The 16,027-nt window shown below is 39.6% G+C and overlaps 2 protein-coding genes across 7 annotated transcripts in view; one reads left to right on the top strand and one right to left on the bottom strand.

The window, feature by feature from the left end:
- Positions 1-10,693: 10,693 nt before the first annotated feature.
- LOC105048884 (ras-related protein RABA4d) lies at positions 10,694-11,653 on the top strand. Its single transcript, XM_010928360.4, has one exon. The coding sequence runs from the start codon at positions 10,768-10,770 to the stop codon at positions 11,395-11,397; it is 630 nt and encodes a 209-aa protein (XP_010926662.1). The 5' UTR covers positions 10,694-10,767; the 3' UTR covers positions 11,398-11,653.
- Positions 11,654-11,941: 288 nt separating this feature from the next.
- The window catches only part of LOC105048885 (DNA topoisomerase 3-beta), a 48,602-nt gene continuing 44,516 nt past the window's right edge, over positions 11,942-16,027 (bottom strand). For 5 of the 6 annotated variants that reach the window (XM_010928362.3, XM_010928364.3, XM_019851918.3 and 2 more), the window contains 3 exons: positions 15,367-15,546; positions 12,713-13,404; positions 11,942-12,319 (listed from right to left, as the gene is read on the bottom strand). In XM_010928362.3, coding sequence (XP_010926664.1) covers positions 12,757-13,404; positions 15,367-15,546 — 828 coding nt within the window. In that variant the 3' untranslated portion in view covers positions 11,942-12,319; positions 12,713-12,756. The other variant, XM_010928363.3, reaches the window with a different exon arrangement.

The raw sequence follows: 16,027 nt of genomic DNA, 5'->3' as shown, positions 1-16,027 counted from the left end.
TTGGGGGTTTTGCCGGCTTCAGGCCTGGCCCTTAGCTTGTAGGTTTGCCAGATACGTTTGTTTTCACGTGGCAGGACTTGAAGGTCCCTTCGTTCCAGTGCTCCTTCTGTTTTATTCTACCATTCATAGAGGGCAAGAGCTGGGACCCTTCATAAAAGAGATAGCTAAAGCTGGCTCCCAGGGGTAGCCAGATAGTGGGACGCCCCACAAAATGTTTGGGCTATAGCTGGCACATGGGATGGGGTCTCTTTCCGTGGCAGGCATGGGTGGTGCCCTTCCGTTGACGTTGTCCACTCATTAGCTTGAGAGGAAAAGCTATGGTCCAAGAGCGTATAACGAGGGCTCTCGGATCCTCGGCACCGCAGAGCATCATCCAGCTATGGATGCCTGCCATCAATGAATGGATGATCATAAAAGGAGTCCTGGACCATATATGATACGACACATGTTATTAGATGACTGTTTCTCGATGGTAGCTGTCACGGGGCTGATTTGTGTCCAGAATTTTTACAAAAATTTAAGCCTTGTGCGACACTAGATCCACGTCTAGTTCAGCCTCTCGGCACTCCCCTCCCACAAGGGACATGATATCAAGACACATAAGAAAAATATCAAAAATTTCTTTTATTCCAATTTCTACTATACACTGGATAATAGAAATCCGCCCACAGTCTCTCAGAATATCCCACGCTTACCCACTCCTGCCTCTACAAGCCAGCAAGCAGGGCATACATAGGCGGTGGACAACTTCCCCCAACCGTTGGAAACCAACTCAGAACTGTCCCCATCTGTTTGGAGAGCAACTGTTCCAAGGAGTTGGGAGTCAACTGCTGTCAACTCCCTCAAACTGTTGCTGGACAGCAACTGACCAAGGCAACCGTCGAGCCAACTCAGAATCCTGTCCAACTGCATGCCAAGGCCCAGGCTGCATGCGCCCAAAGCCAGGCTTGGGTGCCACCCTGCGCACCCTTGCGAACTCATGCGCGCACGCGTCCGACCATGCGCGCCCATGTGCGGGCTGATGCCACATGCTCTGCTGTGCCGTTGCCTCGCGCGTCCTGCTACCGCGCGCGTCCTGTGCCGCACGCCTCCGGTACTGTGCGCATCCTACTGCCACGCGCGCTCTGTGCCGCACGCCTCCGGCACTGTACGCATCCTACTGCCGCGTGCGCCCAGTACTTGCCGCGTACATCCTGCTGCACGGCGCGCTCTAACATGACGCCAGTGCGCTGCCCATGCGCACCCCAGCGCGCGCCCATCCATGGTGCCGCACGCTGCTGCATCTTGGCATCCGTCTGCTGGTGCCAATGCTTGGCTTGGCCATATGGGCACCAGGCCATACCTTTTCCTTGTAGAGCTCCGTCAAGCCTCTGCCCACTTAGGATTGGCACGATAAAAACATCAACCCGTACCATCTCAAAAAGCCAGCTAATGGGACCGTGAGAGTAGCCATACATAATCGTACTGCATTTTATGGTACCGCATACATACCACTGAAAATCCGGATTATTAATGGTTTTATATATGTATGTATGTATGTATGTGTGTATGTGTATGTATAACTAGAAATACTGGGAGGACACATTTTCAAAGTTCAGCTTTGCCAGTTGTTCAAATTAATGAGGCTTAACTAAAACTTGTGCTCATCCTCTGGGCTCATGGAGAAGATCTAAAGGTCGTTTTCTTCCAATGCGTCTGGATTAGAGTTGTCTGCTAGCTTTACATGCTTCTTTTTCATTTGCTTTCTTTTCCCTTTCTTCATTATCTGTACAGAATTCATAGGTAATCAATTAGTACAGCATCTACTTAAAAAAAAAAAAAAACTTTTAGCATTATATATCTGGTTATGGAGCATCCTCCTCTGCTAAAGATATATCGCAATTTAATTTAGACAATGAGAGCCGATTTGTAGTCTTTTCTAAATTTCTCAAGGCCTAGATACAAAGTCCGTTAGCTTACTCTCGGTGCTCCAGTTAACCAACGACAAACAAATCTTTTGTCACTCCTAATACCACATAAGAAGTTTTTGATTTTCTGTAACACATATTGACCCATCTAGCAGCACAGGACGCAGATTAAATTATCTTAAATGGGCTTTAAATATAATTTAATAAGGGATCTTATTAGTCTTGCTAAATCTTATTAGTCCATTCAAGGTGGTCATCTTCGAAGCACTACAGCTTTTCATATAATGTCGTTCTCTTGCTGAATTGTAAGATCTCAAGCCATCCGTATTACATAGAAGTATTGACCTTGAATCAATAATTCAGTACCTCAGATGATGTCTTTGTTCTCAAAGAGATAAATTAAAAGGAAACAGGATGTCAAATCTTTTGCTTCTGATACTTTCTCCAAGTGCTTCAAAAGCACGATAACTTTCCATGCTCCACCAGCCTCCAATCCAAGTTTTTGATAATGACGAATAAAATAAATATATTGAACTGAAGAACTAATCACAACTATTTTTCTCCAGCTAATTCTTTTGGCTATCAACAAACATCACAATCCCTGGATAATTAAATGGCATGCCCTTTAGGAGGAGCAGAAGAGAGCCAGGTCACCAGCATATTCCAAAAACTTTTTAGGGGAACATCTTTACAAGGTATTTCTTTTGCTGTAACAGGCGTAGCTAGGACAAGGAGCTTAACCTTTGCCAAAGGGGTTGCTGCAACCCTTCGCTTGGTTATGGGGACAAAGTGGAGCCCACGTTATCGTGCCAAGGGGGGCAAATTCAACAGTGGGATAGACCAGCGGGTAGGCAGATAAGGACTTGCTTTTTATCCAAGTAGGATATATATTAAGCAGAATCCCCCTTTAATTAGTAGTAATGTGATCATTCTATCGAGTAATCTGAGTTGTCCTAACATCATCCATCACAATTTTTAATAGTATCTAAAGCAAAGTTATTAAACCTGGCCCGGCCCGATCGATCGGATCGGAAACTCGATCACCCGACCATAGGATCGAATCGGTTGCCTAATTGAACTGGCTATGCTTAAAATCCATTGAAATTCAGACAAACCGGCCAGTTGGATCGCGAACCATTTGACCCGATAAAATCCGATTGAGGCAAACCCGATTAAATATTTAAATTACTGACTTACTGTTCATCTTTATCGCTTATCTCCCGAAGTCCCGATCGTCCCTTGGGCTTCAACTTTGCGATCCCGGCTTCTCATGTTCAAACCCCGTCGGCGTTTTCTCCTTCCTCGATGACCAAGTCTGCAGCGACGGCCGCGAACGGAGATTAGGGACGAGCCAACGAGGACGACGGAGCCTTCGGTGAGTAAACGGTGCTAACCCTTTTTTTTTTTTTTTCAAATCTCCAATGAATAGGCCCAACCACCCAATATCGGCCCCTCTGCCTCCTTCTCCTTCATCCGCGACCGGCGATCTCCTCCCTTCGCTTCCTCCTTCTCTGCTCGACCCAGCCCGCCTCCTTCTTTACCGACCGAGACCTCCCTCCTCCACTCCTTCTTTGCTCAGCCCCCTCCCCCCTCCGCCTCCTTCTCGCCATCCGGGACCTCCCTCTGCCTCTTCCACTTGGTCTCCTCCCCCCTCCGCCTCCTCCTCCTCTACCATCCAAACATCTTTCCTTCATCTCCTCCTCCTCCGCTCGACCCCCTCCGCCTCCTTCTTCCCGTCCGGGACATCCTCTCTCTGCCTCCTCCTCTGCTCGGCTTCCTCCCCCCTCTGCTCGGCCCCCTCCTCCTCCATCTAGGGTCCTAGGCATTAGTGGGACTGAGGGTTAGAACTTAGAAGCCGTGATGGCATAGAAAAAAAGAAAAGTTTTTTAATGAGTGCAGTGCTATGTCACGCGGTGAAGCAGTGGACTGCTGCTCGTGATCTCACCATGAGTCCCACCCTGTGGGATCATGAAAAAAAAATAAAAATGAAGAAAATTGTTGATGATTTACTAGTGTTATTTTATCTTCTACTTATAAATTATAAATTATAGTTTAATTTAATTTTTTTTATAAATTATCAAAATGACTTCTGTTGAGGAGACTATGCCATCTATGGGTGATACAAGTAATACTTCATCTTCTGGAGTTAGAGGTAAAAATGATCCTGCATGGAATTATTGTAGAGAAGCTCCAGAATTTAGTGGTAATGCCAAAAGGATGAAGTTGACATGCTTGTATTGTAGAAAGGCATTTGCTGGTGGTGGGATCAATCGCTTCAAACAATATCTTGCAAGAATAAAAGAAGAAGTATAACCATGCCACAAGGTACCGACTGATATTCGCCATCAAATGATATAAAATATTCAAACTATTGGTGAGAAGAAGAAAAGAGCAAAGACAATGGATGAAGGTTACAATCCCTTTAGTGCAAAGCATAAGGAACATGAGAAACAAGTATATTATAGGCAATTGGGTGAAGATGATGGCATTCAAAAAATTCCTCGCTCATCAAACAATCTACAAGTAATGCAAAAAATAAAAATATAGAAGATGAAAAAAATAATTAGAAATATTTGAAAATTATTTCATATCAAGAATAACTCTTAGTGCTCAACCAACTATAAAAAGTTTATTGCAAAACAAAGAAGCAGTTGAAAGGTGTGATCTTGCAGTGGCAAAATGGATGATAGATGCATATGTGCCATTTAATGCTGTCAACTCTAAGTATTATCAGTGCATGATAGATGCCATAGTTAGTATGGGATCTGATTACAAAGCTCTAAATTTTCATTCTGTTCGTGGTTATTTGTTAACCAAGAATGTTGATGAGGTAAAAAGTTATGTTGAAAGCTTTCGTGCCACGTGGAAGAAAATAGGATGCACAATCATGACTGATGGATGGACAGATCAGTGTAGGAGAACTTTGATTAATTTTTTAGTTTATTGTCCTAAAGGGACCATAATTTGAAGAGCATGGATGCTTCAGATACCTTAAAGATAGCTGATATGTTATACAAGTTGTTCAAAGAAATTGTTATATCTATTAGTTTTGAAAATGTGGTTCATGTAGTGACTGATAATGCTGTAAATTATGTTGCTGCCGGTAAGAAGTTGGAACAAAATTTTTCTACTCTTTTTTGATCACCTTGTGCTGCTCATTGTCTTAATCTCAGTATGTAAGATATTGGTAAGTTAGTTTAAGTTAAGAACATAGTAGCCCATGCTGCAGGTATCACAAAATATATTTATAATCATTGCTATCTTTTGTATTTGATGAGAAAATTTACTAGTAGAAAGGAGATAATTCATCCGGCACCCACGCATTTTGCTACCAATTTTATTGCTTTACAAAGCATTTTGGGCCACAAAGATGCATTAAGAGCAATGGTGACTTCTAGAGAGTGGACAACTTCAGCTTATGCTAAAGACAGTAAAGGAAAAAAGCTTGCCGATGATGTATTTAATTCTCTTTTTTGAAATGAATGTGCAACTATTATTAAACTAATGGAGCCTTTAATTCGAGTTTTGAGGATTGTTGACAGCAATGATAGACCTTTAATGGGCTATTTGTATCATACTATGCATCAAGCTAGAGATAAAATGATCAAAAGATTTAGAAGAAGAAAGACTGTAGTTGAACCTTATTTGAGGATAATTGATTCTCGATGGGATCTGCAATTACATCAAAATCTTCATGCAGCTGGATTTTAGTTGAATCCTTGTTTTTAATATGATTCAAAACTTATGGATAAACATCCTCGTAGTATTTCTAAACTCTTAGATGTCATAGAGAAATATTCATTTGGTAATCCAACCTTGCAGGATAACTTAACTAATGAGATGAGGTTATTTAGAAATGCAGAGGCTGACTTTGGATGCTCATCGGCTATAAATGATCGAAGTCGCTTGGCTCCAGATAAGCTTGTTCTTTAATTATATCCTTATGCTTTCATTGATATAAATTTTTTTCAACTGCATTCTATTTAACAAATATAATATTTTGTATCTAGATGAATGGTGGGTCACATATGGAAGTTGTGCACCTAATTTGCAAAAGTTGGCTATTCGTGTTTTAAGCCAAACTTGTAGTACGTCCGGGTGCAAGAGAAATTGGAGCATCTTTGAACATATTCATTCTAAAAAGAGAAATAGGTTAGAGCACCAAAGGCTTAATGATCTGGTATTTGTGCACTATAATTTGAGACTACAACAAAGATAATTTTGTTATGAATGATATCCAATTTTTTTTATTTATTTTTTATTCTTTAATTTTTAAACTAACAAATATTAAATATAGGTTTTATTTCAAGGGTCGCAACTATGATCCATTGACTTTGAATTATTTGGTGATAATGATGCATGGGTATTAGTTGATGAGCCATCAGAGTTAACTAGTGAAGAATTAGAAATTTTTCACCGTGAATTGACATCATGTTCTATTCAAGAAAATGATAATAATGGTAAGTAAATTATTTTATTGTATAATTTATGAATAAAATATCATTACAATTTTATGAGATATGATATTTCTTTTTAACTTTTTGTTAAATTTGTGACTTTGTAGATATGTTGAACTTAGAAGATTTGGATGCTGATGATGGTGAAAATGATGTCAATAGGAGAGAAGATGGAGGAGATGAAAGTATTGTAAGTCAAGAAGATATTTTTGTAAATATTGATATAAATTTCAGTCCATTAACTTGAATTTTTATGTTGTATACTTGTTTATCACTTTTAATTTTTTTTTAAAAATATTGAAGTGAAATATCGTATATTATTGTATACTTGTTTGTTAAAACTTTTAATCTTGCTGGCAGATATGGATGGTTATGTTTTAAAGTTGATTATATGTTTGAGCTTGTATCAAATTTTGGTATTTTTGATATAAAGTTAGCAGTTGGTTGGGTTCATATATCTTTACCAGCTTTGTTTGTGTGGTTGAATAATGCATGCTTGTTAATTACTAAAATTTATAAATTCATGGCTTATTATCTGATGAAGCTTTTTATGATTTATGTTATTGTGGATATATTGCATGAGGTACCATGGAGGCATGGATTATACGATGGAAATATCAAATAAGTTTAAACTATTAGTTAAGCAGTTATTATGAATTTATAACTTTATGTCATTAAATCTTTATATTCACGAATATTTTAATCTGATTATTTGTATTTATGGATTATGGTTGTGTTTTATTTGTATTTTGATACTTGCAGCATTGAAATATATATTATCATGACTCTTATTGTATTTTGGATATAAACATGTTATTAAATTTTATGTTTTATGCTTTATGCATTGACCCGCCGGTTCAACCATTGATCCGACGGTTGGACCGCTGATCCAGTGACCCGGTGTCTTGTTCGGGTCGAAGCCTGGGCCAGGTTTAATAACATTGGTCTAAAGGTGCAATTGGCTTCCTTCTCACTACTAGGTTTGTGATGGTTTGTTTAAGAGTTATGTCCAGTAAAAGGGTCCTAAGTTGTTGGATCTTGAAAGAAAAAGGGCTCTAAATTTGGGTACAATTGCCAAGCGTGCAATAACCCAGTGGCCACATTCCTCGTAGAGCAAGGATGGGCAATTTGGTTTAGGTAGAGACCATTGGTTCATGCATGAAAGTGCAAGGTTCCATAAGCAAATTGGTCTAATGATGTAATTTGTCTTGATCAAGAAGTGGTACTTTGATCCACTATGGCTTACCTAATTCAGACAAAAATTAGCACAAAGATGGTACAACTCTGTTGCTTTAAGTGCCATGTAGTTGGTTCATGTAATAGCACAGAGGGACAATAAAATTATAAGGAACTGTAAATCATAAGGAACAATAAAATCTAGGTTTTACCAAAACAATAAAATCTAGATTTTATCTGCCCCTTTATTTGATATAATTAAATTTAGGCTAAGCGGGATACAAAGTCCGAGAATAACCAAATATATATATATATATATATTGGAAGCGTGACAGCTGCAAGGTCTCATGCCGAGATCCTTTATGTGATAGATAGTATGCAGCACATAAAATATCATATATGTATAAATTTGAATCTTTTGTTTATGCATCGATATAAACTGATACATTCCTACATATCAGTGGGTACATATGTACAGTATTTGAGATCTTTTAATCTCCAGTATTATTTCCTAGTGAACCAATTGCACCTGAATCTGTCGGATGGGGCGTATGGTGCAAGTAGGTCAGGTAGGACCAAAGCTGTCCAAACACGGCCCAACTTCGACTGATAAATGACCCAATTATTAGGATCTCATTTTCCAGTCGGCCAGACAATGGATCTCTCTAAACTTGAGCACTTAAGGGCTCGGAATACGAAGCCAACTAACAAGGACATCAAACTAAATTCCGGCTTGGGCTCTAAATTTTAGAACCAATCCTATTTGTATGGGGCCTAGGTCCTCTAGGTGGACCCACATTCGAGCCAATCCACTTGGACCCATTTAACATTTATACAACCCAAGCCCATGTTATAGTTTCGAGTTTACCGGTCCAAGCTTGGGACCAAGCTCAACTTGGTTGGACTAGAAAAAAAATCTGGGTTCAATTTTAGTAACATATCCCTTGGAGACTTGTCAAAATAAGAGGAAAAATGTGGGTGCTAAAAAAGCAGTGAAATCTATTGAATTATAACAAAGCAGAAAAAATTTGGAGTCTCCCATAACATTATATGCATTGTGGATCGATGACCTAGATTTAAAAGGAAAAAAGGTCAGGCTACAATTATATGCACTGCAGCTTGATAAACCGACTTTAAAAGGGAAACAAGTTGGCCAGCATACCGCCCGTTTGCATCCTAGCGATCACAGCTCTCTCTCTCTCTCTCTCTCTCTCTCTCTCTTTGAAGAGAGAGAGAGAGAGATCTACCTACGCTATAATTATCTAGACCCATTAGGACAAGCCCCTGCTCATTAGTCTTAATAATAAAATATAAGTAATAGTAGATGATGAACTAAGCTATTTAGACATTCCTCGAGATCAATTTCAATGGCAGTATGTCGATTAAGTGCAGTGAAGCGGGATTCATGATGCGGGGTTCGGATTTGAAACCGATGGCGGTGGGCGAGAGCTGACTAGTAGATATTACAGTCTCAGAGGTGAAGCTGCAAACTATTTGGACAGATATTGTCTATGTGAGATTTATGCTTGGGGCTGATCGGCTTGTCATAAAGAGAAATTCTACTATAGTGATGAGTTGGATTCAGACACGGGATAGAGAGGATGTTGCTCACCTGAATTTCAGAGATGTCATTTAGACTGGGATGACCTTTATGCCATCTGGCTTTTTTGATGTTTTATTTTTGATATTTTTAAATGCATTCATATCAGGAGTGTATCAATGTACCATTTTATCCAAAAATAAAAAGTTTGCCGGACTTACCTACAAACTCGAGTGTAACTAAATGTATACACAAGCTTTAATCAATTAAGAGGGTGCTTAGTTTGTAATCGAAATCAGAATCATAATGGGTTGGGATGGAAATCGGAATGATGAAATTTTCTAAAATATTTGGTTCATGATCGAAATCGGAATGAAAGTTTGAATCCATAGGAAAAATGCTTAGTTGAGGGGAGTGGGGGTCTGAAATCGGAATGAAAATTGGTAGCTCCCATTCAACCATTTGGTTCGGAGGAGTCCCATTCCAATTTCGATTCTGATGTGGAATGAAAATGGCCCAATCTATATAGAACTTAATCCCTACTCTTCTCTATGGATTCAAATTTTCATTCCGATTCCGATTATGAACCAAGCGCTTCAAGGGATTTGACCATTTCGATTACGATTCCAAGCCATTCCGATTCTCATTCCAATTCTGATTTCAGTCGTGAACCAAACACCTCCAGAAGATAGTAGAAATTGAGTTTTAGATAGATTAGACCATTTCTATTCCATCCTGGAATCGGAATAGAACTTCCCTAATTAAGTGGCTGGAATAGAAGTCAACCATTTTGATTTCCATTCCACACTTTCATTTCCCCTAATCAAGCACCCCTAAGAGTCCAGGTAGGATTGGGTTTAATCTTGAACAAAATTCAGCTGCAACATTGAAAAGACATACTCAGCTCAACTAGGCTCATCTTGGCAAAGACATCAAAATTTCTGAATTTTTTAATGCCTAGATATTGCTCCATCCGAGAAAGGTTAAACCATGGTCTGCTATAGACCATGAAAAATCCATCTCAATGTAGGATTCCGACTGTGAAAGCCAACGGTTATAACTCCCTAAAATGGGAGGCTCAAGGAACATGATCCTGCAACTACAATCCAAAAGCAATATTGTTTTCTCCATCACAACCTCACACTCATCCATCAACCAACAAGAATGATATGTCATTACATCCCCCCAGAAAAGAGGGTAATCATGGAGGCCAACACGCCCAAATAGCCTGTCAACCAGCAACCACGGTGGGTTTCCAGTAACCTTTTTTCTAATAAAAGGTCAATTAGTGCAGCCAATTCCTTTCTTTAGAATATCCAAGCCTCGGCTTTCTAGAATGACCAAGTTTGTTTTGGCTAGTGGCTGCCCTCCCTACCAACGCATCATAAAAATCTGGAAACCAGAAAACCGGTCTTCCCTACCAAGCGATCCACTGGCCGTAATTAACACGCCAACTGACTCAAAAGCAATGGGAGTTTAACCCCGTAGGCTTTCAAATGATCGTACTCATACGCCCTTTTAATTTCTTAGTCATAAAAGCTAACGGTGGTGGGCCCCCTTAATTTTAAAATCCAACTAGAAACACAGCCGCAGACTGACCAATGACCAGAATCAGCCATCACGCCAGCACCATAGATCTCACAGCTCAGTTTTCCGACCAGAAACAAAGAGGGAAGAGCGCAAGAGGATGATGGATTATGTATTCAAGATGGTGGTTATCGGAGACTCGGCCGTGGGCAAGACCCAGCTCCTGTCCAGATTCTCCAAGAACGAATTCAGCACCGAGACCCGGGCGACCGTTGGGGTTGAATTCCAGACCAAGACCATCCTCATCGACAAGAAGCTTGTCAAGGCCCAGATATGGGACACCGCCGGCCAGGAGCGGTACCGTGCCATCACCAGCGCCTACTACCGTGGTGCACTCGGTGCTCTCATCGTCTATGACATCACCAAATACCCCAGTTTTGAGCAGGTGCCCCGGTGGCTCGACGAACTACGGGCCCATGCAGACCCCAATGTCGTCATCATGCTCGCCGGCAACAAGTGCGACCTCGAGGGGCTGAGGGCGGTGCCGGTGGAGTCGGGCAAGGAGCTGGCGGAGAGAGAGGGACTTCTCTTCTTGGAGACATCGGCGTTGGATGCAACAAATGTGGAGAAGGCATTTCTGATGGTCCTGGAGAGGATTTATCGGAATGTGAGCAGGAAATCACTCGGCGGTGGCGACGAGGAGCCACCTCTGGTGCTGAAGTCTTCGCTCAGAGGTACCAGGTTGGATGTAAATGAAAGCCCGCAGAGGTACCAGTGCTGTTCAAAGTAGTGCAACCTTTTTTTTGCATTTTTTCACCAAGCTCGTGTGGAAGGATGGATGGATGACCAATGAAGGGCTGAGGAAATGGATGAGATGTGCAATAAATAATGAGAAAAGCCTTCGTAGTGTAGATTAACATAAGAACGTTTTATTCTATTTTGTTGTTATAGTGGTATTTTAGATTTATTGAGAAAAGGCATATCAGAATCTACACACAGAATTGGGAGGAATGTTACCCAACATGCTGCTCGATTCTCCTTCATTACACCGCCAATATCCATGGGTTGGGATCTGTTAATATTTTCCATCTGCAAGACAAACGTTAGTTATTTAAAAACTCAACATTCTCAGCACGACATGGTTGAAATAATGGACATAGTGTCGAATGGTAATAAACCAGAAACACAGAGATTAGCATAAACAGATCGATGAAGTCTCTTACCTTTCTGGTTTTGATGTCCTTCAACAAATTTTCTCGAATAATGATACAAAGTAATGCAATATAAGAGATGGATGATATGCAAGTGAGATGCAAATGATCTTTTTGGGTAAATTTCAAGACAAAAAGCACCATAAATATTAGATTACTTTTCTGACAATGTATTATTTTTCTAGAAATATACCATAATAATCAGTGTGTTACAAATCCATACAGCACATACAATTGCAATAAGAATGATACAGGGTGTCTGAACATCATTGAGGCTTGTTGGTTGCTGGAAATTCATCAACAGACATCTAATATCAGCAACATCTCTCAATTTTACACTGAAATCTCGATTGAGAACTTCATAACTATAAATCATGCCGATCGTCCAAACAGAGTGAAGATTCCAGGTCCAGGAAGCAAAAAAACCTTTAGATGCAGTGGCAGAAGCCTGAGATTCCATTGCATCAACGTTGTACATTGATGATAACATCTTTCCTGGCTCTGTCAAAAAAAGAAATGCAGCAGAATGTGCTTGATGTTTAGAAAAAATTACAGGCAACCTAATGACAGTATCACACTTGTAAATCCTTGTGCAGAGAATTTAAGTATCATGTTGTCTTTTTAGGTCATCTTTGCATCAAAGTTTTGCATGGCATGTATAGAGCTATCAGAATCTCCTCAAAATTATCCTTGCTCCATCAATTCTCAGATTGTGTGAAAGAGGACTAGTTTCCTGGCTGTGAAAGAGAACCACAAACATTCACAGATAGGGCATCTAAAGTTATACAACGTGCATCATAAGTGAACAACTTTTCTTCTACACTTTGTGTTTGCATAAGCACTAAGAAACATATAATATCAATCTACAAATGGAAAAAAATTGAAGCGGCTTACCAAGAACAGGATATGTCAAGCCAAAACAAAATGGCATGCTCTGCTTAGAAATCTCGGAAACTCATTTTTGGATCCTCATATTTTGAGCGACCCCTACCCCTACCCCTGCCCCTGCTGCTTGCTCTCCCTCGACCTCTACCTCTCCCTCTTCCACGTCTGAAAAAAGATTTGCCATGCTTCATCTCCACGAGCGAATGCAGTAACTCATCACACAAGATGCAACCCACATGCAAAGTCGCTCCATTGCTCAGGGGTGTTGTCCTCTTATTAAAGTCCACTTCGATGATTGTTGAGTCACATTCAGGACACCTCTTGCCTGTAGTTGAGATTCGATGTGCACCCTGTGGGAGGGAGACAAGGCAGTTGCATATGTTGCAGTAGAGCCTCCATTTGGGTGCACTTACTGGATCAAGGACAAGTGTACCACTGCACTCAGGGCAAGCACAAACTCCTTGGGATATCAGAGAGTGCTGACATGTTGGATGAGGGCAGAGAAAGCATGGCATACCCGCGCCCTTTCCTATCTTTCCAGAACTTCCAAGCTTGAGGGCACCAAACAGTTTGTCAATTCCTTCAAATGGGGGGCTATTATAGCAATAGGGGCAGAGTGGGAATGTCTTCCCATCAGGGCCCGCCATCAAAAAGAGCACCAACTCAAATCCATCTAGAGGGCATGCAAGTTCCTTGTAAAGCTGAGGAATAAAAAGGATTAATCAATTCTCAGCAGCAAATTGGGATGAGTAGCCTAGAGAGAAGGTTGGCACCTAGATCATATGCAGCAGTGGATGCATCTGAGAAAATGTGGGGTCAATTGACCCCACAAAAAAATGGCCCATGTGTATATACTAGTAGAAAAAGCCATAGTGACCAGTGGAAAAAGTCAAAATTAACCCCACAACATTAGACATATATCTATATTAGTAAGAAAAATCAAAAAATTTGAACACACTAATTTTATGAATTGACTTCATATCTCATAAAATTTTGAAATAAAAGATAAAAAAGGCTATATCAAAAGAGTAATTATAACCTACATTCTCTCTTCAATGACTCACATATCCTATCTCTCTCTGCCTCTCTCTCTCTCTCTATCTCCTTCTCTCTTTCTTTATTAATTACTTTTTTTTTGTCTCTTAATAGCCCACTCCAACTCCATCCGTCCACCTCTTATATTTAAACCTTACATCAATTTATTTTTTATATCCTAAAAAGACTATATCAAAAGATGAAAAAAGTAATTATGACCTACATTCTCTCTCTTTTGAATGACGCACATATCCCATCTCTCTCCCTCCCTCCCTCACGCCACTTTGACCTCTCTCCTCTCTCTTATTCGTTTTCTTTTTTTATTTATTACTTCTCTATTTGACTTTTAGTGCCCCACCCCAATTCTATAGTCCCCATTTGTCCACCCCTTACATTTAAACCCCACATCAATTTATTTTTATATCCTAATCAATCCAAATGTAATAGATAACAATATGTTCTTCTTGTCTCTCTTCTCAACCTGAATCAGGTATATCTCTTTTAGCTGATTTTTTTTTGGTAACAATTTTTTAGTTTTTTCTGTTTTCTCCTTTTTTTCACTCATATCCAATATATATAATTAGAATAATTTTTGGTTGGCTATTATAATTTTAATATTTAATAATATTTAGGATTTTACTATGATGCTTCTTTGTAATATTTTATTATAAAAATATTTAAGATATTACATATTATTTTTTTTATATATTTTATTTTTTAAAAAAAATAATATTTGTTTTCTCTCCACAGCTTCTTCGCTTCTTTTATTATATTGTCCCCACAAAGTAAAATTTCAGGAACCACCATTGATCATATGGCAAATCCCTCTGAATGTTCCACTAACACAAAGAAATAAGAGCACTAAAATGCATTATACCAAATTCAACTAAAAACTTTTTTACATTGAAAAAATATATTTAGGGTATTACTACAAACGATAGCAACATATACTGTACTTTAGGAAATATTTTCACTGACTCTTCTTCACCTTCGCATGGACCCCATGGACCAACCCAATTGGTTAGCGGCCGGACATCTAAAGCCTAATCCACGCATGCAAGGGCCGAAACAGACAATCCAGGTTTAATATTGACTCTTTCATCTACTTACACCAAATAAGGTCAACCTCCATTTAATTTAATGGTACTTGAAAAGCTCTTCCTAGCCCCTCAAGGTACTCTAATGTACCCATACCAGATGCTTAAATATGGAGATTGAAATGACACTTAGACACATATCTATAAGAAGAAATTTTTAGAAATTCAAAGGATCCAACACTTGCATGCACCCACACCCGACACACATACACGAATCCATGTAATATAGGACAGGCTACGCTATTGTGTATGTCCAACCAAATAGATCTTCGAAGCAATGAGACAACTTCCCCTTTGATCTACTATAAAGAATAAATACATTCTCGGCCTAAAATGATTAAATGATGTCATCCCCAGTATCCCTCCCAGGGGAGAATGCAAACCGGAAATGAAGCATTGTCATCCAGTTTTAAGATTCTAACTTCACTAAACCATAACCATGGAGAGAAAAAAATAGTAGTAAGACTAGCCTCTTAGAGATGACTTTCAGTGGACAATATATGTAGAATCACCATAATTGCAATGGCTTACCTTTATGGTGCCATTCTGAGGGAGGTAATAGACCTCCTCGCAAGTCGCACAATATAACCGTGGTGGCTGAGTAGAAATGTATTTCATGTAGCGTGTACATTTTCCACATTTGCTCAGCAGACGCCCTGAGTCTGCTAAAGGTGAGAACTGTGCTTCAAAGAGAGCATCCATGTTTTCAATCTGCACTAAAGCTTAAGTTAACTCATTCAAAATGGAAACAATTATATGAAAATGAATCACAAATCCACAGCTAGTTTAACATTCCAGTCATCCAGCAATGATATGTATACATGTTTCTAGAGAATAAATCAGCCCAAATTATTAAAAACAAAAACAATGCAATGGCAGATAGCTTCAGAAATCTCTGTCATTGATCATAGTTCTCCGCTATCTCCGAGAAAAATTCAGCTAATATTAGGGCCCAGCAACAAGACAGTGGCCCTTTGTTCTAGAACAGGTCACAGAGGGCCTTGTATGGTTCTATCACAGAATCCCATGAAGATGTAAGTTTTCATCTTGTCATCTCATTCAATGCTGACAAAAGAAAATGCATTTTCTGCATCTTTCCTAAATGCCATATTAGATTTACAGAGGTAAAAATACAGAACAAAAAAGCTACCATACACCAGTGTTTAGGAACTCAGAAATGTAAAATGAGAAA

This window comes from Elaeis guineensis, chromosome 7 (assembly GCF_000442705.2).
Source record: "Elaeis guineensis isolate ETL-2024a chromosome 7, EG11, whole genome shotgun sequence".
Classification (NCBI taxonomy): Eukaryota; Viridiplantae; Streptophyta; class Magnoliopsida; order Arecales; family Arecaceae; genus Elaeis; species Elaeis guineensis.
Note: the sequence above shows the minus strand (reverse complement) of the source record. Positions and strands in the feature narration are given on the sequence as shown.